This window comes from Bos javanicus, chromosome 19 (assembly GCF_032452875.1).
Source record: "Bos javanicus breed banteng chromosome 19, ARS-OSU_banteng_1.0, whole genome shotgun sequence".
Classification (NCBI taxonomy): Eukaryota; Metazoa; Chordata; class Mammalia; order Artiodactyla; family Bovidae; genus Bos; species Bos javanicus.
This window is the reverse complement of record NC_083886.1, coordinates 52,459,154-52,478,607: the sequence shown is the minus strand read 5'-3', so window position 1 is coordinate 52,478,607 and position 19,454 is coordinate 52,459,154. Positions and strand designations below refer to the sequence as shown.

Here is a 19,454-nt window from a genome sequence, read left to right as displayed (position 1 = left end):
TCGCGCGGCCAATGGCGAACGTCGCCCCACCCCCCGCGCGGAGCCCCGCCCTCTCACCACACTTGCGGCCAATGGGGAACCCCGGTCGAGTCGGGTTCCGGCCCTCCGCTCCCGGCCAATGACCTGTGTCCAGCATCCCTTAGCGCCCACCTGGCAGAGGGGCGGAGCAGGACCACGTGGGGCGCACCCGCCCCTTCAGGAGTCTCGGCAGGCGCCTGCTCCCACCCACAGCTTCAGGAAGGTAGTCGCTGACACGGGGAAGACAGTGCAGAGACGTTTAATAACAATAAAAAGGCCTGCTGAGAGCCTAGGCTCAAAAATCACCCCTTTGCAGCATACTCAATACAGAAAAAGGCTTCTATAAACTTAACGTTTTCAGTAAGAAGTAGTAGAAATTGGGTTGATGCCCCTGAGACTGGCCTGGTGAATGAGGTAAGGCAGCTTTGTGCTTCCTCTTAGCTGGCCAGGTGTGAAATAACCGGAGTTCTGTTCTCACAGAGGGTGTGACTGCCACCTCTTTGGGAAGAGGCCGCTTGAGCAAGGCCTCTTCCATCATTAGGCCCATGCAGGGGGCAACCACAGCAGTGCAAGGGGGCTTCCCACGAGGACAAATGGCTAAACATGTCAGGGTGAAAATGTCACCCCCAGATAATTCTCAGGGGGCAGTCCTGGCATTAATGGTGCCACCTGCCCCTGAACAAGAGTCCCGGCCATTTTCAAAGTGCCATCATTGTCCTTGGTCAAGCACCAGGTTACGTTACTTTCTTCCTTTTTGTGCGTTTGGTGCAGCCCCTGCCAAACCAGCCACCTAGGATGGGGGCTGAGCTAAGGGGTGCACCCCGGTCCCCAGGCCCAGGTTCCTCTCGGCTTCTGCACAGTGACTTGCGACTGTGGCTGCCTTCTTCACCAGCACGCAGGGGAGTCGCCAGGGAGAAGATGGGGTCCTGCCACCTACGGAAAGGGAAAGCTGGGTCAGGTGTGCCAGGGAGCCCCTGGCAATCACAACCCGCCCCAGGACGGGAAAGCTGACTGAGGTCACCCTGCGTCCCTCCCGTGTCTTAACTGTGGCTGGGCTGTGCTCAGTGGTGGCTCCAGAACATGTGAGAAGGGTAAGTTCCCTGAATAACTCAAAGGCCAGGACCCAGACTAGCCTGGCCTCTGCAGAACTCACTCCTCATTGGTGACTGAGGGGGCTGTGCACACAGGGGTTGGGGAGGCACTAGCCCCAGGAAGGATGAATCACTAGCCAACCCTGGGCCCCACCTTTCATTCATAAGGCCAGGGACAGGCAGATCAGACCCTCTTCCCCTTCCCAGACGGCAGGACTTGACAAGAGGAAAGCTGACTAGGGAGGCGCGGCCTAAACACTACACCGTGACGAGATCATGTGTCTGAGATGTAGAACCACATATTATAAACTTAAGATACAGATAAGCACTGATAAAGAAAATGAGCTAAGTTAATGTGAAAAAAAAAAGTACAGTACACAATAGGCCCACATTACAGAACACCACAAACATAACATACAAGAATTGCCAGGCCCAGAAGGTGAAGGGATCCTTAATTCTTGAACCCTTTGATTAAAAGAAGTTATTGATTTCCCCTATAAGACCCTGGAAATTCACAGAGAAAGAAAGTGTAAACTTTTTACTCAATACACACACCACGTCTAAATTATCAAAAATTCTGTATCAAGGCACAATTTGTTTAAGCTTCCCCAAAGTATTCCAGTTCCCCAAGCCAAGTGCACCCAGATCCTGAAAAGCAGAGTTGCTGAGAGCACATCCCTTCAAGGCACCTTCCCGTCCAGGCTGCCTGAGGGGAAGGGGGGACATCCAGGCATACCCTGGCAGATTCCCTCTCCCCGCAGGAATCACACCAGCCAGGACATCTCAGCCAATGCTGGGGCTGGGCCCTGCAGAGGCCACCACGCCACAGTCACGCCTCAGATGCCAGCTGCCACACCTCAGAGCTTTCTCTACACTCAGCTCACAGAGGACGACAGACACAGCCCATCCACACAGGGGCAGGGAAGTGGGGGATGCGCCTGTACCCCTCACCTGCTGTAGCGGGGGATCTCTAGGCCCAGTTCATCCATGAGGAGCTGCATGACGTCATCACACTTGCCGTGCAGCTTCAGGGCAGCCCAGTCATCCTTCGGGGTCCACTGGGGACAGGAGAAGGTGAGTGAGGACAGCACCTCACTCCTTCCCAACAGCCTGCTGGCCTCGGGCCCTGTTCAGCCAGACCTCCACGGTGCCTGACTGTGGGACACAGATGTCCCAGGGATGGCTGGCTCTCCTGTTCTAAGGCCCAGGTCTGAGGAGGCGGCTCTGAGCACCTGAGTTACCTGCAAGTTCACAATGTAGAGCTTGGGCCGCCGGCTGGGGGGCTTGGTCATACACCAGAGGTGTGGATACTTCTTTAGAACCTGCGGGAATGGACAGATGGACAGACGACACACACCCCAGATAAGGAGGCTACAGAAGATGGGGTCTAAGGTTGAGCTGACCAGACGCAGGCAGGTTCACCTCTGTTCCCATCCACGGTGCTATTTGCATACCTTTAAGCTGGAGCCTAAACACAGGATGGTGTCTGCTTTGCTGGCAGCCTCGGTGGCTGCCTCCCAATTCAGAGGCTGCCCCAGCGTCCCCCTCTCCCCAAAGTGCACGATGGTGTCCCTGAGTTGGCCTCCACACTTGTGGCAGGTGCGGCCGGTCTGGTGCCGGTGCAAGGCAGTGCGCTCCGTCACATCAAACACCCGCACATATTCCCTATTGGGAGTGCAGGCCGTGCAGACCTGAGGAAAGTAGGGTCCGTGAGTGGGAGCCGCTGGCCTGCCCAGGCCCGAGTCCCCGAGGGATCGCTCACTTCAATGTACATGTTCCCGTGGAGCTCCGACATGGCTGAGCGAGGCAGCCCGCTTCGCAGGTGGAGCCCGTCGCAGTTCTGAGACACCACATGCTGCACCTGGAGGGGCAACAGCAGCGGTCAGCAGGAGGAAGTGGGGGGCGGCCCTCAGGTGTGAAAGCATACCAAACCCTGCCAGTCCCAGAGCCCACAGCCCAGCAGAAACTACGACCTTGCACAAAGCACCGAAGGCAAACCCAGAGCAGCAGGCTGGTCCCAGCAGGACCCAGGAGGCTCTGATGAGGAGGGCACCAGGCCCACCCCCACCAACTCAGAAGCACTAGGAGCCCCCAGGAGGGCAAATGTTTGCACCACCTCCTCTTGGCTGACAAGGGGCTCGGGACCCAGACTGATGCTTTAGGTCCTTGAAGCCCTAGAAGTTTGACCCCTCTCCCACTCGGCAACAGGTGCTTAGCGGAGGATCTCCAGAGACTTCTTACTAGTTTGCCCTGTTATCTAGGTGGTTCCTGAGGTCTGTGGAAAAATGCAAGAGAAACACGAGGGGAAGGGGCTACCCTTGCGAGCTCTGGGCCTAGGTGGACTCCCTGTGTGATGATTCAGCAAACAGGCTGCCCTCTGCTCTTGGAGTGGAAACACAGGAGGAATAGATGGCAGCTCAAACCAGAATCTAAACTGCTTGGTGGGTGCTCATCAGGGGTACCACTGGCTGACAGAGGTAGTATGCAACTGTCACCTGGGCACCAAGGTAGCCCTCCGGGTCCTAGTCATGGACCCAGTGAGTACAATCAGCCCTCTATATCTGAGGGTTCTACATCTGCAGATTCAACCAACCAAAGATCAAAAATATCTGGGGTGGCGGGGGTGCGGCGGGAATATTCGGATGAAAGAAATCTATAAAGTTCCAAGAAGCAAAATTTGAATTGGCCACATACTGGCAAGAATCTGCACAGCGTTTACACCAGTTTAAATAGCACTGATGTTATATTAGGTTTTATAAGTAACTCATAGATAATTTACAGTATAGGGGAGGATGTGCAAATTACACACAAACACTACGTCCTCTTTATACAAGGGACTTGAGCATCTGCAACCTTTGTTATCTAAGGGGGTTACTGAAGGATGGCTGGACACTAGCCACCCTGGGCTCTTACCAGCTTCTGCTCATGTAAGCGGGTGATGCTCATGTGGGTGAGGGTTGGCTCAGCCTCACTCAGGTCAGCAGCACTGCCAGGTGGAAGGGAAGCAAAGGTGAGGGGAGCTGCAAGGACAGGTACATGTGCCCCTGTTCAACCAGGTAGGAAAGCTGTGCTAGGTTACTCACCTAACACTTCTTCCTTTCTGAAGCAGCGTCCACACTCCATTAGGGCCCCGGTAATCTGGGATAGAGGCTGCCTGCAGGTTCAGAAAGGAGATAAGCCCAGTGAAAAGATCACTGGAGGCACTGATAGAATTCCCAAGAATTTCTCTCAGTACTTCCCAGGCTGGCCCACAAACTGGTTGATTCGTTCCATAGCCTGAGCATTTCCTAGTCTAACATCCACCCAGACAGAGTGCACCCCTAGTGGCTTCTCCGCTCCGCTAGGACCCCTGCCCCCACCTGTTCCAGCTCATCCTTCTAAGCTCCAAAGAGCCTTGTCCATGCTGGGAGCCTCTTTACCATGTAGTCCAGCCTGGGCTCATGGACAGGTCTGTCCTCATACTGAGGGGAAAGACTGATCAGACTCATCTGTGTGTCCCCAGGGTCTAGCCAGTACTCAAGGTTTAGCAAACAGTGAACCCGTAAGTGGAACACTCCACCCTCCAAGTTCTCACATCCTGATGCTATAAATGGTTGTTGGCCTACCTTTACAAAGGCCAACCTCTTCAGACAAGATAAACATCACTGAATTTCCCAAGCTCCCAATGCACTGAAACAGACCTACCCCGAGAGAAAAAAACAGAGTGTGCCAGGATCAAGGTATCCTGTGCTTCCCCAGGCTGTGAGTGACCTCCCTTGTGGGGGGCAAACTCTCGGGTGCTTAAGCTCAGAAAAATGCCCACCCTGACTAGTAATTCTTATGTACATGGAAAATGGGACCCTCAAACAGTAACACTCAGAGCAAATTAATGAACAGCATATGGTTTTAGTAGCTGCTTACAATTCTTTAAAAAGTGATGTCACTGCTTCCACATAATCACGTGATAGTTCACATGTGCCACGGTTCCAGGTGTTGGTAAGTTAAAGCGGGTAACATACCTTACATGTTCTCACTATTGGGCCTCTTCAGTCATCCCTGCATGGAGTGTCTTACTTCACAAGTGCTTGTAAAATCTTATCCACCCTTCAAGGCCCAGACTCAATGCCATGCCACCTCCCACGGAAAAACAATCAGATGGGTTTCCCAGATGAAACCAGAGGGTGTATTTGGATTTCCATTCTAGAGGCCTAGCACAGCCAGCTTCACATTAGTCATTTGCTTGTACGGCTTACAATCATCACCTATGGATTCTTGATGGAAATCCTTGCTTATTCACCTCTGCTGGGCCTACATGCAGGTCACACTCAACTTGCACCCAGCAATTAAAGCACGTGCTATCCACACTATCCAAGCTAGTCACATTCGGCTGCCCAAGTAGCTTCTCTATAAAACTTCCCAAAAGCCATAGCATTTCCCTTCCTTATCTAGTGCACTCTAGTGCGTGCTGCCTTGCTTTCTACTTACCTTACTTCAACCTTCAGAATGAATGGGGAATGAGAAGGTAGTTCGGAGCTTAGCTCTGCCCACATAACTATCAAGTCCTGTTTTTACCACTCTTCCTTCCCTGTCTCTAACTGGCTATAATGTAAACTCCAAATATTTAAAAACGTCTATCTACTTAACGAAGTTCCAAATGGAGTCATTTCGAGTTTCTCTAAAAAAGTAAAGACACTCAGGAGGTGCTTTTATAATAAGCTTTTGCAAATCGGTACCACTGCTTAACAGAATACTGTGCTCAGTGCCGGAGTCAGACACCCAGAAGGGGGCGCCCCCCGCCTGCCCAAGCCCAAGCTCCAGCAGTCCGTGTTTCCCAGGACCTGGGAGCCGATCCAGGGCGCAGTCGTCCCCGCCTCGGGTCCCTACCGTGCTGATCCCCGCGCCCGTGTAGACGACCAGGTACTTGGCATTGCGGACGGCGCTGGCCAGCTCCCGGACTTTCCTCTGCAGCTCCTCCGGGTCGTCGCACACCTGCCAAGACACCGAGGCCGGTCGTGAGCCGGCCCCGGCCCGCCCGCCCGCGCGCCCGCCCAGCCCGCCCGCGCCCGAGACTTGCCTCCTCCTGTCGCCGCTTCAGGCCCTCGCGCCGCCTGCTCCGGCCCTGCAGCTCGGTCACCAGGTCCTCGCTCTCGGCCAGGAGCCGGCCCTCCTCGGCGCTGCGCTCGGTCGCCGCCTTCCTCAGGATGCGCGACACCTGCAGGCGCGGGGCGGGCGGTGAGGGCGGCGCGGGCTGGGGACGCGGCGCGGGGCGGGCGGCGGCGTACCTGGCGGAGGCGCTCTCTCTGTTGCTCCTCTCGCAACCTCCGGACCCGCTCCGCTGCCTTGCGCTCGGACCGGCTCAGACCCCCGGCAGCCATCGCTCCTAAGGAGACTCGCGCTTCCGCTTCCGCCTCCCGGCAGGCCACGCACCAGCGCATGCGCGCAAGACCCGCCCCGCCCTTCCGCCCCGCCCGCGCGTTGCCCCAAGGAAACACCTGCCAGTCTCTTTAAAAGGTGTTTATTGATCATATACAAAATAAAGAAAACCTTATATATCACAAACATACACTATGTACAGCAATAAATACCCGGGGCCTGGCCCAGTGCCGCCCCTCCTGGACAATAATTTAGCAATAAATACTGCACAGGGCAGGGAGGGCACGAGGCCGCGGCCGCCCAGGTCAGCCAGGGTGCCCCAGTGAGGCCCTTCCCAACCTGGATCTTCAACAACCCCCGCCCGCCCCGGCAGATCCCAGCGTACCCCCGCCCCCCTCCCCCACTTCCTGTCTTTAGCCTTAGGCGGGGCAGGTAGGATCTGATCAACTCTGCTTGGCCCACCTTCTCAGCGCCAGGAGAGCAGCAGAGCTGGACACACTGGACAGCCCTTATCCTGCTGCCGTAAGATGCCAGGAGAAGGTTTTCTGTACCCACTCCCGTTTGGTTAAAGGCTTCAGGGACTAGCAGTTTGAGGGGATGTGGAGAGGGTGGGGCTGGGACACAAGGTTGTTAGAGGGGTCCCCCTTCACAGGTCACTAGGGACGGCTCTCCTAACACTCCAGCTCAAACTGGAGGGACACCCACGTACCAAGGCTGCTGCTCCAGGGTGGGGTGGAAATGTGTGCGACTGGTCCAACAAGTATAGCACATGCTCAGGACACAGACCAGAGCAAGACAAGTTACCAGTCTCCAGGGCACACCCTTGCCTCTTCCCATCCGCTTCAAAACCAGACAGCTAACTGGAAGGCAAAAAGCTGCCAGAAAGAATTATTCAGTGGCTTCTGGGGGGGAAAAATCGTTAATGTGTTGGTTCCTTTCACCAAACCACAGCCTAAAAAAGTAACTTACAAGATCCTAGAGCGGAAACAGTGCTGCAGGCTGTGGCTTCCCAGCTGTGGACGGAAGCTTCAGCCAACCAGCCACTCCAGAGAAGGAAGCAGCAGTGACACGATGGGGCTTGACCATATGTCCCAAAGCAGGCTGCAGCGGATCAGAGCTGCAGGCCCAGGCACCAACCACTGAGGCTGCTGCTGATGGTCAGGGTTGTGCCCAGACCTGGAGGCCTGGACCAAGAGTAGAAAAGCCTCCAGGGAGACCTGGCACCTGGCAGAAACCAGCACACCACCCAGCAGCCACAGCTTCTCCAATGCAGTGAGTGCTACCTGGAGCAGTGGCCAAGAGCCACGGGGAGGGCTCCCTGGAGCCATAACTTTGGGCAGGAGCTGACCTGTTCCCAAAGGGTTCGCCTCTGAAATCTCAGTGTCCATGTCGGGATAAGGGAAGACTGGGCGAGGGCAAAGTGTAAAGGAAGGTGCACATTATGGTTTACTTAGCGGACAAGTTTGGGAGACCTGGCCTGGGCCAAAGTCCTCAATTCGCTGTGTCAAAAAGTTGAGGAGAAAGAGAACATGACACACTCACAGTAGGAAAAATGAATTAACAAGAATCAAAAAGACACCAAACAGCCACATGTGGACACAGGATCTACTGCCAAGAACCAAAGTGAAGTGGGGGAGGGGCAGAGCAGCCCCAAGAGGCTGGCTTAAGGGGAGCAGGATGCTCCCCAGATCCAAGGAAGAGTCGCTCCAAATCCAAAAACCTCAAAAGGAAGCACAGCCTAACTCCAGACGCATCTATAAACCAAACCAAGGACCTGTAATTCTGTTCAGCACATGCCCACCCTCAAACCTCCTCTCTCCAGGTCTACAGCATGACAGGAGTGCACAGAGATGGAGGCCCCACCTCTGAACAAAAGTGGGGACTGTACTTGGACACGGAGAGCCTGTCCCTCTCCTTGTTCAGGACAGGGCATGATCTCTCTTTAGGGATTCTTATGATGTGATTCCAACTTGCTGCTACAAGCAACATCAACCACTCTCTTCTGGACCTTAGGTAGACAAAGCCAGACTGCAGGGAGCCAAAGGAAGCCACTAAGTGATTCAGAGTCAATGGTCAAAATCTCTACTGCAGGCCAACCTGGGTATAGCCAGGAATGTCTCTGAGTGTCTAGGGTCAAGATCAAGCCCATCAAGACAACAGTTGACAGCCCAAATTCCCCAGAGTTTGGGCATGCTGCGTCAAACTCAGGGATGAAGATCCTACTGTCCACAAGGTTAACCCTGCCAGGCCACATTGTTTTTCTTTTCACTAGCCCACTTCTGTGCTTTTTCGAGGGCTTCAGGCCCCCAGAGAAGCCAACCAGCGACCCCAAGTAGTAGCCAAGCCCCACATGGCCAGAGCCAGAGGAGTAGCCTCTTGGGGGGCGGGAGGGGCAGGCACCACAGGCAGCCCCCATCACGTGCCTACAAGCAGCTGCCCAAGCCAAGTCTGAGACTGGCTGCCTCACTGAGTGGCCATGATGGGAAGGTGGGCTCAGCCCTGGGGAAGCACCTCCACAAGCCGAGCAGCGGATCCCTGGAAGACACAGACCCCAAAGGGTGGTGAAAGAAGGCCCAAAGCCAAGAGCTGCCAGCATGTTCGGGGGGAGAGGAGGGACAGGACCTAGCCCCAGAGACCATAGCCCTTGTCTGGCACTGGTGGGGACCCCCAGGCCTTCAGGCAAGGAGAAGGGGCTGCTCCAGGTGGGCCCCGAAACCACCTGGCTCTGCCTGGGAAGCACCGTCCCGCAGCATGGAAACAGCTCTGGGATGAGTGGGCAGTGGGTCCCTGGGCTTCCCCTGCTGAGGCCCACCTGAAACCCACAAAAACAAATCTCAGATTGGTGGTTGGAGCCCAAACACGGTGACTGGAGGCCAGAAGGAAGACAGCCAGGGGCAGCTTGGCCCTGGCCTGGTGGGCACCCACAGTGACTCCTTGATCCGTGCGAGCCCCGACCCAGGGCCAGAGGCCGAGGATAAGGAAGTAGTGCGGGGGGCAGGGGGGGCACCCAGGATGGCCCCCAGTTTCACCTACACTGCCGCTGGATCAGCCCAAGCCTGAGACACACATGCGAAGCCAAGGGTCAGACAGGGGTATGGCAGAACCCTGCAACTGACCCCCCCACCCCGGCCCTGGGGCTCAAGGTGAGTGCCAAAGCAGAAGAGGCAGGGCTGGCGGCGCAGACCCCCAAGCTCCACTGGAGCAGGCGCAGCCCGGCACAATAGCCTGGGCCTGACAAGTCAGCAGAAGCAAAACCACAACCAAATCCAAAAAAACAAACACGGGAGAACAGACACAAGAAGTGACACCCACAGGTCAAAGGTCACCAGAAGCACCAGCACGTGACGCTGCACAAGACCTCACCAGGCACGGACGACACCACGGCACCGGCAAGAGACGGAAGCAGGAAGGGGCAAGGGAGTAAGTCACTTTCGGTACAATTGCAAAAGAGATAGCAGGGAGGACGTCAGGACGCGCCTTCCGGTCGCTCGCGGCTTGGCTTATTTTTTTTTTTTGTCTTTTTTTTTTTAAACTAAGTTTTATAAATAACGTCTGATAACTCTGTGTATATAAAAACTAAACTCCAACAGCCACAAAGACTTGTCTGTAAGTTTACAAGAAAGGATTTTTTTGTTTTTTTCTTTTTTTTAAACTAGCAAAGTTTCTATTATACTTTCTTCCCTTTTCCATGTATATGGTCAAATGTTCTTGCTTTTTTGTTTTTTTAAAAAGACAGTTTTATAAATACTCTGCAGCTTTTTTTTTTTCTCTAGCTTTTAAACATATAATTTAATAACTTCGTAAAAGGAACTTCTCTCTTTTAAATAAAGGGCTATGTAACCACACAAACAGGTCATGTAAACAGTGACACGGGACCCATCGAAGGACACTGGACACACCCTTCACGCTCACAACCAGTGATTTGGTCTTGTTCAGTGCAACACGTCAGGCGTGAGTGCCAAGGCCCCTGGCCCACAGCCACACAACGCCCCATCCCCCTAGCGCCAGACTGGTGGCCCGCCCATCCAGGGCTCTCGGGAACAGCCAATTCCGTCCAGGCCTGTGGGCTGGGCTGACAATGAACCTCCTGGCCTCCTGCTAACCTGGTGGCCGTCAGAGCCTGTGGGCCACTCCGTAGTGAGAACAGCCTCTCTTGCCCTACAGCCCTCCGTGCTCGGGGACACCCATGCCCCAGAGAACCCGCTTGATCTTCCTCTGTTTACTCCCACAGGCTGACTCTGGACTCCAAGCCCATCTGCCCGTGGTACACAGGGGGTGGGAGCGACCCCACGTCACCGCCAAACTGACCAATCCCAACGTACAAAACACACGATGACAAAGACGAGATCGAAGGGGCTCAGCCCAGCGCCCCTGGGGTGCAGGTTGTGCTTTGCAGGGAAGGGAGGAGGTAGGAGAGGAGGAAAAGGAGAGAAGAGGAAGAGGAGGGAGGAAGAAGGGGACAGGGCTGCCGAATTTGCCATGCGCCTACTGGCCCCTTGCAGACCCGCCTGGCCAAGTGTGTCCCTACGACCGGGCGTCCGTCTTGGACTTTACTATTGTGATGACGCTGGTGGCAGCCACCTTGCCAGGGACGAGGGGCCCCAAGCCAGCAGCAAGGGGACCCCGAGCTGGCGCCACAGGGCTTCGGGCCACGGTCCTGGCGAAGTTCTGCAGGGCCTCGTACTTGGAGCGCAGGGCATCGAGCTCCAGCTTCATGCTGGCATTCTCGGAGGCCAGCTTCTCCACCTCCTGCTGCAGCTCCGCCTTCTGCTTTTCCAGCTCCTCCTTCTGGGTCACCCGCTTCACACGGCAGCTGGCGGCATAGCCGCGGTTCTTGAGCGTGCGCCGGCGCTGCTTCAGCTGGATGATCTCCTCCTTCGACAGGCCCCGCAGGTGCTGGTTCAGCTCCCGCACCGACATGGTCACCAGCTCCTCGTCCGTCAGGCTGGTGCCATTCTCTCCTGGCTCCCGCTTCACCTGGGGAGGGCACAGCGCACGAGGTCATGGGCCAAGTGAGGGCCATCGCCCCTGTGCCACCCCAGCCCTGAGACGCTTCCCACCCTATCTGCTCACCTTCAAGGCCTTGTTTCCTTTATTGGGGGTCGTCATAACCCGGAGGGCACAGCAAGCAGGCACTCTGCGAGACAGGGAGCGAAGGTCAGGACCTTGGAGACCACTCTCTTTCCCTCCCCAATCCACAAAGACACTTGAGCCCCTCTGACACCCTCTGTCTACCCAGGGGAAGACACCCATCCACCCCCCACCCCAGCCTCACCCCTTGCCTGCCCCTTCCCTTTGATACCTGGCCTCAGAGCTGGGTTGCTCCCTGTCCACCCTGCCCCTAGGGAACTAGGTGGGAGGCTAGGAGGATCAGATGGGGGAAGGGGAACTGAAGGGCTATTAGGGAGGCAGAGGCAAGAAAAGGGGCCGGAGCGGTGGGTAGAGATTAGAAGGATGCGGGAGGGGCCAGCCTAGAAGGAAGCCGGGAGCTTTAAAAATAACCCCAGTGCGCCCCAGAGCACGGCTGTTCCTGGCGAGTCATGCTGACTCAGCACATCGCTCCCGCTCTCTGCTCTCTCACCGGCCTGGCACTCCCCGAGGCCGCCAGCCAACACAGCCCCAGGGGACTGGCAGCAGCAAGCTGCTGGGGCGCGGCGAAGGCCAGCCTGGCCAACAGTAGGTGAGGGTCGGGGCCAGGGTTCTACCTCCCCTAAGCCGCCTGGGACAAAGCTCAGTGGGCTGTCCCCACTGGGGACTGGAGCACAGGGGAGGATGCAGGAGACTGCCAATTCTCCTAGACTGCTCAGTTTGAAGAGTAGCAAGCGGAGTTGTCCAAGCCACTCTGATTTTGTCTTTAGGACGGGTGGGAGCTCCCCACCCTCCTGGTGGCAGACACTCCTGCCAGAGGAGCCCAGCCCCGTGCCCTCTTTGTCCACCTCTGCTGCCGATGGAGTAACCATCCTGTGGCTTTGGTTGCAGCTTTTTGTGCCCCTGCCCCACCCCATCCAGGGTATTTCACAAGAGTGCCCACAACTGACCCCCCAGGGGCCTGCTCAGCCCTTTCTGGCCAGTGACTGTTCTCTGGCTCCCTGGTTGGGGTCCCCACCCACACGGCAGGGAACAAAACCCAGAGAGCCCCCTCACCCACCCACTTGGTCATCTTTTCTGCATCCTGCCCTCACTTTCTGCAGCCCTGCCAAGGACATTTCTCCCCACTGAGTCCTGGATTCCTGGCTCAGCTGGACCACCTCTGTCCCCTTGCTCCCTCTGTGATCTTCCAGGTTAGAGGCAGGGAGGTAAATGGAGGCCTAACCAGGATTATGGTGCCCTCCTGGAGAGGCTATGGCACCACCGCTCTTCCAGAGCAGAGGGTGGGGCAGAGGAGCTGGAGGTCACAAGGTCTTCAGGGCCCCATGCCTACTGCAGGAGCCAGGTCCTCCAGGGGGAGCCAGAAGGGCTCCCTGAGCCCTGAGTCCAGGTCAAGGGTCACTGCATTGGTCCTCCACTGTCAGCGCGAAGGAAAAGCCCCGGCACCAGCTTTTCCCATGCGCCATCCTCCCCCCACCCCCCACCCCCAAATGCTGAGCACACGGTGACTTCCTGAAGAGATCACACAGAAAAGTGCCGAGCGTGGCGGCTGGGAGCTGAAAAGTGCCTCCTCGGCAGATTTCACCCTCCACAGAAGCCCTGAACTCAGCACAAGTGTAGCCAATCGCCTCCTAATCAAAGGTGTGCCTGTGCACTGCTCATGAGGGGGAGGGGCGGGTCTCAGCAAAGCGGGGACTTCCGACCTCCTGGCCTGGTCTCCACTACCTGCGGACTCACACTGCTGGGACGGAGACAGCTTTTGGGCATGGGCTTGGACTGACGGCTCAGGGCACCACAAGAAACCAGAGGGAGGGGATTTCAGAGGCCGGATCAAGGAGAACCTTTACCCTGTTTTTTGTCTCTGCTGCCGCTAAGGCTGAGCACACCTTGTGGAGAAGGAATGGGCGGTCCCAAGGGCAGGGATCCACCAAGGTACCCAGGGCCACTCATTCAAGCTGAGAGCCAGCCAGAAAGGGGAGCGAGCCCCATCCTCTTTCCCAGGTGTGGCCAACAGACAGGAGGCAGTCCACCCCCTGCTCCTTCTCCTGATTGCAAACACCAGTGGCCAGACTGCCCTGGCAGGTGTGGCCTTGGTCACTCTGGCACCCTCACCTAGACCACTGCACTCCCACCCTGACCTTCAGAACAACCTTCTCCAGAAGCCCTTTGTAAAATGTCTAAAACAATTTCCACCAGAGCATAAGTAGCTGAGAAGAATCTACATGTTCCTGGGGCATAGAATTCCAGCCAAAAGATCAGCTTAAGTGTTAAAACACCTGGCATCTATAAGCCCAGGGCTGGAGAGGAAGGAGGACAAACCACAAGGTCAGCCTTGGCTAGCCATGAACCCCTGGGCAAGAGTAGTCAGCTCTGGTCTAGATGGAGAGCTCCCCTAATCCTTTAGACCAGGAACCACTCATACACCCAGGAAAAGTAGTTCAGGCCACACCACCCTCAGGCTGTCACTCCCCAGGAGTCCCTACCACTGGCCTGACACCCAGAAGGGCCACGTTCTTTGCTAACCTGCACAGTACTGAGCCCCAACCTCAAGTGGAACCACTCTGGGGTGACCAGGATGCGCCTAGTCCTGCCAACACACCAGTCCGCCCTCAAAGTTACCACCACTCAGACCCCAAGGCCAAGCTGTGAAGAAAGCCAAAGCCTGCTCACCAGACACCTCACTCCCCTGAAGTCTAAGTCCTTATGCTTCCTCTCCTTTGCCAATTTCCTGGTAGAGCTGCACCGACTTGCCCCCTGAACTGTCCACTGTCACCGAGGACTCAAGTACAGGCACCCTCCTTCTCCCACTGCCTCATGTCTTCCCACCTGAGACAGCTGGGCCTGGCCAACCACACCAGCCACAGGGAAAGCCTACTTCCCAGCCCGCTGGGACGGCCCCCCCTAAGCTCCTCCCCTCTTCTCAGAACTATTTCCCAGTTTGGGGAACTGTCCCAGAGGCGAGTCAGGGACCAGCAGCCTGAGAAAAGCCTGCCAGGGAGGGGATGGACACACCAGGGGCTTCACCCTCTACCCCGGGATAACCTGCACCGTGACTGCTCCGTTTACTCCTCACCCTCCTATCGTAAACTCACGTATCAGCCCAAACAAGCAGGCGCCCCAGCCTGGGGCCTGGCCCCTTCTAACTTCTCACGGTTTCCCTCTCACCCTTCGTTTCCCGGCCTCTCAGGCCCCTAGCTCAAATCCCCCCAGGCATTAGGACGAGCATCTAGTGACCTCATGCTGATGACTCAGCAAGTCTCCCTCTGGGCTCTGGTACGCGTGTGACGGAGCGAAGCCGGCGCGGGCAGGGTCTTCCCATCCCGCCCCCCACGTGCCGCCTCCTGCCCCCAGCCTGCCAAAGACCCCGCGCCAGGGAAGCCTTGACACAGACACCTGATGAATCAACAGCTCAGGCCGGAGCCGCCGAGCTCTTCCGCGGGGCCCTGGGCGCCCTGCTCGACCCCACCCTTTCCTCCCGCCTCCCAGACCGCCCCTCCCTCCAGGACGCCCGGCTTTACCTAGCCATCCCAGAACACGCCCCGCCCTGCCCCTGAGCGCCCCTGCGCCCACCCCATTACCCCCGGCTCAGAGGTCAGGAACCGCTCCTGACCGGTGGGGAAATCGAGGCACGGGCCGCCAGCAGGGCACAGGCAGACCCAAAGACCTAAGTACCCGGCCCGCGCCGCCGGGAGGAGCCGCAGCCCCGCGAGCACCCGTCCCCGGCCTGGAATCCCCGGCCACCCTCCGTCCGGCCCTGGCCGGGCCGCCGCCGCACTCACCCACCACACTGCGGGCCCGGCGGGCCGAGGCCGGGGCGGGGCGGGGTGGGCACTCCGAGGCCGCGCTGGGCTGGCCGAGCGAGTACTCCGGGATCAGAGTGGGGGCTCGCCGCCTGCGCGGGCCGCGCCGAGCGCGTTGGGAAGGCCGGGCTGGACCAGGCTCGGGGCTCGGGATTCTCCGCCGCCGCCGCCGCCGCCGCCGCCACAGCCGCCACAGCCACCGCCGCCGCCGCTCCACAGACGTCACATGATGTTTGGTCACGTGGGCTCCATTCATGAAGCGGCGACGCGACCGGCTGGGGCTTAAAGGGGAAGGTGCGGCGGCGGCGGCGGCGGGGGCGGGGCACGCCTGCACTGCGCCTGCGCGCCCAGGCGCCGTCGCCTGGGCAACGTGCGCCGCGCCCGGTGGGTGAGGTCTCGCGGGACTAGCCCAGGAGCGCGCTCCCGGTCAGCCACGCCCCCTTCAAGGCGGGGCCTGGCTATCCTGCTCAAATATTCTTCGGTGCCTTGTGTGCAGGACATTTCAAAGGCCACGTGTCCAGGGTACAGGTGCGGATCAGAGGTCCCACACATAACGGAGAAGATTCTCACGGTAGTTCTGATGCCGCCTGTCAGACTCTGCATGCACTGCCCCCATAACTGGAGCGGGCCTCAGCCCTGCCAGAAACGTTGGCCTGGCTCACGGAAGACCCATATACTCCCAGAGGTGAAGGGCTTGTCCAGGATTCAAAACTTAGGTCTGTCTGCCACTTCCAGCATCCTTCCTGTAGTGTAATCTGTCTTCACCCAACATCCTGAGACCTCACAAGGACTCAGGCGGTCCCTGGAACACATCTGGCTCAGAGTGAGTGAGGGGTAAACATCTGTTGAATTAACAGTTGACGTAGGAATTGCACCTTTCCTTTACTGTTTCATCAGCATCTGCCTGGAGCTCAGGTCACCGGTCCATGTCTGCTCCTGAACTTTCTGTAAGTTCTCACGGCTCTTCAAAATTCCCAGAGAAAAAGGTGACAAAAGGCAGACGGGAAATTGAAGGGATTCAATTTCTACTTTGAAGTTTTGGATTTACCTTCTCAAGTGTAAAGCCAGGAAGGGGGACCTACCCTGCCAGGCAGGTCAGAGGGATCAGGTGAGCTGAAAGAGGGATGAGTGAGAAGTTGCCTGTCCTCAGGGGGATTCAGTGCCGCTGAATGAATAATGGAGGCCAACCCAGGAGGCCCCCAAAGCCAGGAGACATCAAGCTGTCAGCAGCTCTCTCTCCCAGACTCTATTTCCCTCAGAATCCACAGGACCTACTTTGCAGTCACCTACTTTGGATCCTTCAGGACAAGATGGGAGCTAACAATTCCAGCCTCACTCCTTTGAACTGTATCCTGAAAAACTGGGATAGATTTGATCCCCAGGGCTTAAAGAAGACACACCTGATCTTCCTATGTAATACTGCATGGCCACAGTATCCATTGGAGGACGGCGAACAATGGCCAGTTGGAGGGTCTCTTAAGTATAATACTGTTCTACAATTAGACTGGTTCTGTAAGAAACAAGGGAAATGGGTGGCGACCCACTCCAGTACTCTTGCCTAGAAAATCCCATGGATGGAGAAGCCTAGTAGGCTGCAGTCCTTGGGGTCTCTAAGAGTCGGACATGACTGAGCGACTGCACTTTCACTTTTCACTTTCATGCATTGGAGGAGGAAATGGCAATCCACTCCAGTGTTGTTGCCTGGAGAATCCCAGGGACGGTGGTGTCTGGTGGGCTGCCATCTATGGGGTCGCACAGAGTTGGACACGACTGAAGCGACTTAGCAGCAGCAGCAGCAACAACATGGCACCCCACTCCAGTATTCTTGCCTGGAAAATCCCATGGATGGAGGAGCCTGGTGGGCTGCAGTCCTTGGGGTCACTAAGAGTCGGACACGACTGAGCAACTTCCCTTTCACTTTTCACTTTCATGCATTGGAGAAGGAAATGGCAACCCACTCCAGTGTTCTTGCCTGGAGAATCCCAGGGACGGGGAGCCTGGTGGGCTGCCGTCTATGGGGTCGCACAGAGTCGGACACGACTGAAGCGACTTAGCAACAGTAGCAGCAGCACGTGGTTGTCTTATCATCCTGTCTGTGTTCTTCAAGGGCAAGGCGTGTCCCGCTGCACTGGGTGTAGCCTGAGTCTCACAGATTATAGGGCCTTATTATACCCAGGGAGAGACTTCTAAAGCCCTCAACTCTTTTCTTTTTTAATTTTTTTTAAATTTTTGATTGCGCTGGGCCTTCATTGTGTGGGTTTTTCTCTAGTTGCGGCAAGTGAGGGCTTCTTATTGCAGTGGCCTCTCATTGTACAGCACAGGCTCTAGATGTGTGGGCTCTGTAGTTGTGACTCTTGGGCTCTAGAACACAGCCTCAGTAGTTGTGGACACAGGCTAAGTTGCCCCACAGTATGTGGAATCTTCCTGGACCAGGGACTAAACCCACGTCCCCTGCTTTGGCAGGTGGATTCTTAACCCACTGGACCACCAGGGAAATCCCACCCTCAACTCTTAATCTACTAGACCACAAAGACTTGCCTCTGAGGCCAAGAAAGAGGTCTTCTTGGACCTCTCGCATCCTCACCACCAGCTGCAGGCTCTTCTTCTGTCCTGCTCTGCTTAGGTCTGCTCATACTTGCAGGGATTTCCACAGGTGTCACTTCCTGCAGGATACCAAACACCTCATAGCATTCTCCCCACATCACATCCCTTCTCGGGCCTGTGTGGCTCTGCCACACTTCCCCATCTCTGGCCTTTGGTGGTTGGAATCAAGGTTCACAGACCTGCTGGCTGAAACCCAGTGTGTTCTTCACGGGGTAGCACAAAACTTGTTGCAAAGTTCGTCTGGATCCCTGTGCCTCCTCTGAGGCTGCCACGGGTGATTCCTTACTTTGGAACCACCTTCTGGCTTTCTCCAAACCCCAGACCAGGGCACGTGTGGGAGCAGCAAGACCCCCTCATCTTATTGGTAGACACCTGACACACAGGAGGCGCTCCAACAGCGAGACTGACCTTGACTTGAAGGGAACAGTCAAGGAGAAGCTTTGGTCCTGGGCAGATGTGCAGTCTGTGGGACCATCTCATCCAGGACACATTTCCCCCAGAGGGATGGTGCCAGGGTCTCCCCGCACTGTCAATTACTCTGCCAGGTGAGGCCCATAGCCCACTCATGCTTCTACCCACCAGCATGAGATGCCAGGGGCTCATGCCCTAGGGGGCCCCTGCAGGGACTCCAGGCCTCAAGAGGGCCTTGGGCACTTGGTACGTGGGGAATGACTGGGACTCTGGAGGCCACCCTGACAGGGACGAGGGAATGTAACCTCGCCCCTCGTGAGCGTGCGTGCTCAGTTGTGTCCGACTCTTTGCGACCCCATGGTCTGTAGCCCACCAGGCTCCTCTGTCTGTGGCATTTTCCAAGCAAGAATGCTGAAGTGGGTTGCCATTTCCTCTTCCAGGCGATCTTCCCAACCCAGGGATCGAACCTGAGTCTCCTGTGTCTCCTTCATTGGCAGGCAGATTCTTTACAACTGAGCCACCAGGGAAGCCCTAACTGCTGTAGTCTTGCCCCTTAACTGTTTTTTCTGTCTCCCGTAGATTTGGAAGGCCATGTTCTTGTCCCCAGAGTGCTCCCTCTACCCACCACATTTGCACAGGGCTTTGGTCCTAAGTGGGCCCAGGGGAAAGAAATGAACCAGAGCTGAGACCTTGCAATGTGGTTCCTGGAAAACCTCTGCCCAGGGGCTCTCCTGATCCCCTCCCCTCACCCTCCTAGGACCCATCGCTTCACCTGGGTGCCCCCCCACCAACACCCTACAGATGCCCCGTCTTGCTCCTCTGACATACTCACTCACATGTGTGTGATAGTGAACCTCTGGAGGCAAGGGGCCTTGTCTTCATGCTCAGTAACTGTTCATCAAACAAATGTGAGCCCTCTTGGCCCCAGAAAAGGTTCTGACCCTCACCAGCTCCTCTGATCTTGTGGGCCTCTGATGATGGATAATTTTAAGTCAACCTGACTGGGCCGTGGGGTGATCAGATACTACTTCTGTGAGGGTATTTTTGTAACATGTACATCAGTAGACTTCAACATTAGACCAAATTAACA

The 19,454-nt window shown here is 56.5% G+C and overlaps 2 protein-coding genes across 7 annotated transcripts; both read right to left on the bottom strand.

Annotated features, from left to right (window-relative positions):
- Positions 1-261: 261 nt before the first annotated feature.
- Positions 262-6,514, bottom strand: SIRT7 (sirtuin 7). 2 transcript variants are annotated; one of them, XM_061392538.1, is made up of 10 exons: positions 6,371-6,512; positions 6,163-6,300; positions 5,973-6,077; positions 4,193-4,263; positions 4,023-4,095; positions 2,872-2,970; positions 2,564-2,800; positions 2,351-2,431; positions 2,061-2,167; positions 262-951 (listed from the first exon to the last, which is right to left on the bottom strand). In XM_061392538.1, exons 1-10 carry the CDS (start codon positions 6,461-6,463, stop codon positions 753-755), a joined length of 1,203 nt encoding a protein of 400 aa, XP_061248522.1. In that variant the 5' UTR covers positions 6,464-6,512; the 3' UTR covers positions 262-752. The 2 variants fall into 2 exon arrangements, with proteins under 2 accessions (XP_061248522.1, XP_061248524.1); XM_061392540.1 differs by lacking the exon at positions 262-951 and adding an exon at positions 1,442-1,613 and having other exon boundaries at positions 6,371-6,514.
- A 73-nt stretch (positions 6,515-6,587) lies between these two features.
- On the bottom strand, positions 6,588-15,648 carry MAFG (MAF bZIP transcription factor G). 5 transcript variants are annotated; one of them, XM_061392552.1, is made up of 3 exons: positions 15,333-15,648; positions 11,535-11,598; positions 6,588-11,438 (listed from the first exon to the last, which is right to left on the bottom strand). In XM_061392552.1, exons 2-3 carry the CDS (start codon positions 11,568-11,570, stop codon positions 10,986-10,988), a joined length of 489 nt encoding a protein of 162 aa, XP_061248536.1. In that variant the 5' UTR covers positions 11,571-11,598; positions 15,333-15,648; the 3' UTR covers positions 6,588-10,985. The 5 variants fall into 5 exon arrangements, with proteins under 5 accessions (XP_061248536.1, XP_061248534.1, XP_061248538.1 ...); XM_061392550.1 differs by having other exon boundaries at positions 15,329-15,645; XM_061392554.1 differs by lacking the exon at positions 15,333-15,648 and adding an exon at positions 14,943-14,964.
- Between the last annotated feature and the right edge of the window lie 3,806 nt (positions 15,649-19,454).

Excerpts from the sequence above, each read along its gene's own strand:
- MAFG (XM_061392552.1), bottom strand. The coding sequence starts at position 11,570 with ATGACGACCCCCAATAAAGGAAACAAGGCCTTGAAG. Across the intron at positions 11,439-11,534 it reads AAGGAAACAAGGCCTTGAAG|GTGAAGCGGGAGCCAGGAGA; the intron begins GTGAGCAGATAG and ends TGCCCTCCCCAG.
- SIRT7 (XM_061392538.1), bottom strand. The coding sequence starts at position 6,463 with ATGGCTGCCGGGGGTCTGAGCCGGTCCGAGCGCAAGGCAGCGGAGCGG. Across the intron at positions 4,264-5,972 it reads CGGGCGCGGGGATCAGCACG|GCAGCCTCTATCCCAGATTA; the intron begins GTAGGGACCCGA and ends CTGAACCTGCAG. Across the intron at positions 2,801-2,871 it reads ACGGGAACATGTACATTGAA|GTCTGCACGGCCTGCACTCC; the intron begins GTGAGCGATCCC and ends TACTTTCCTCAG.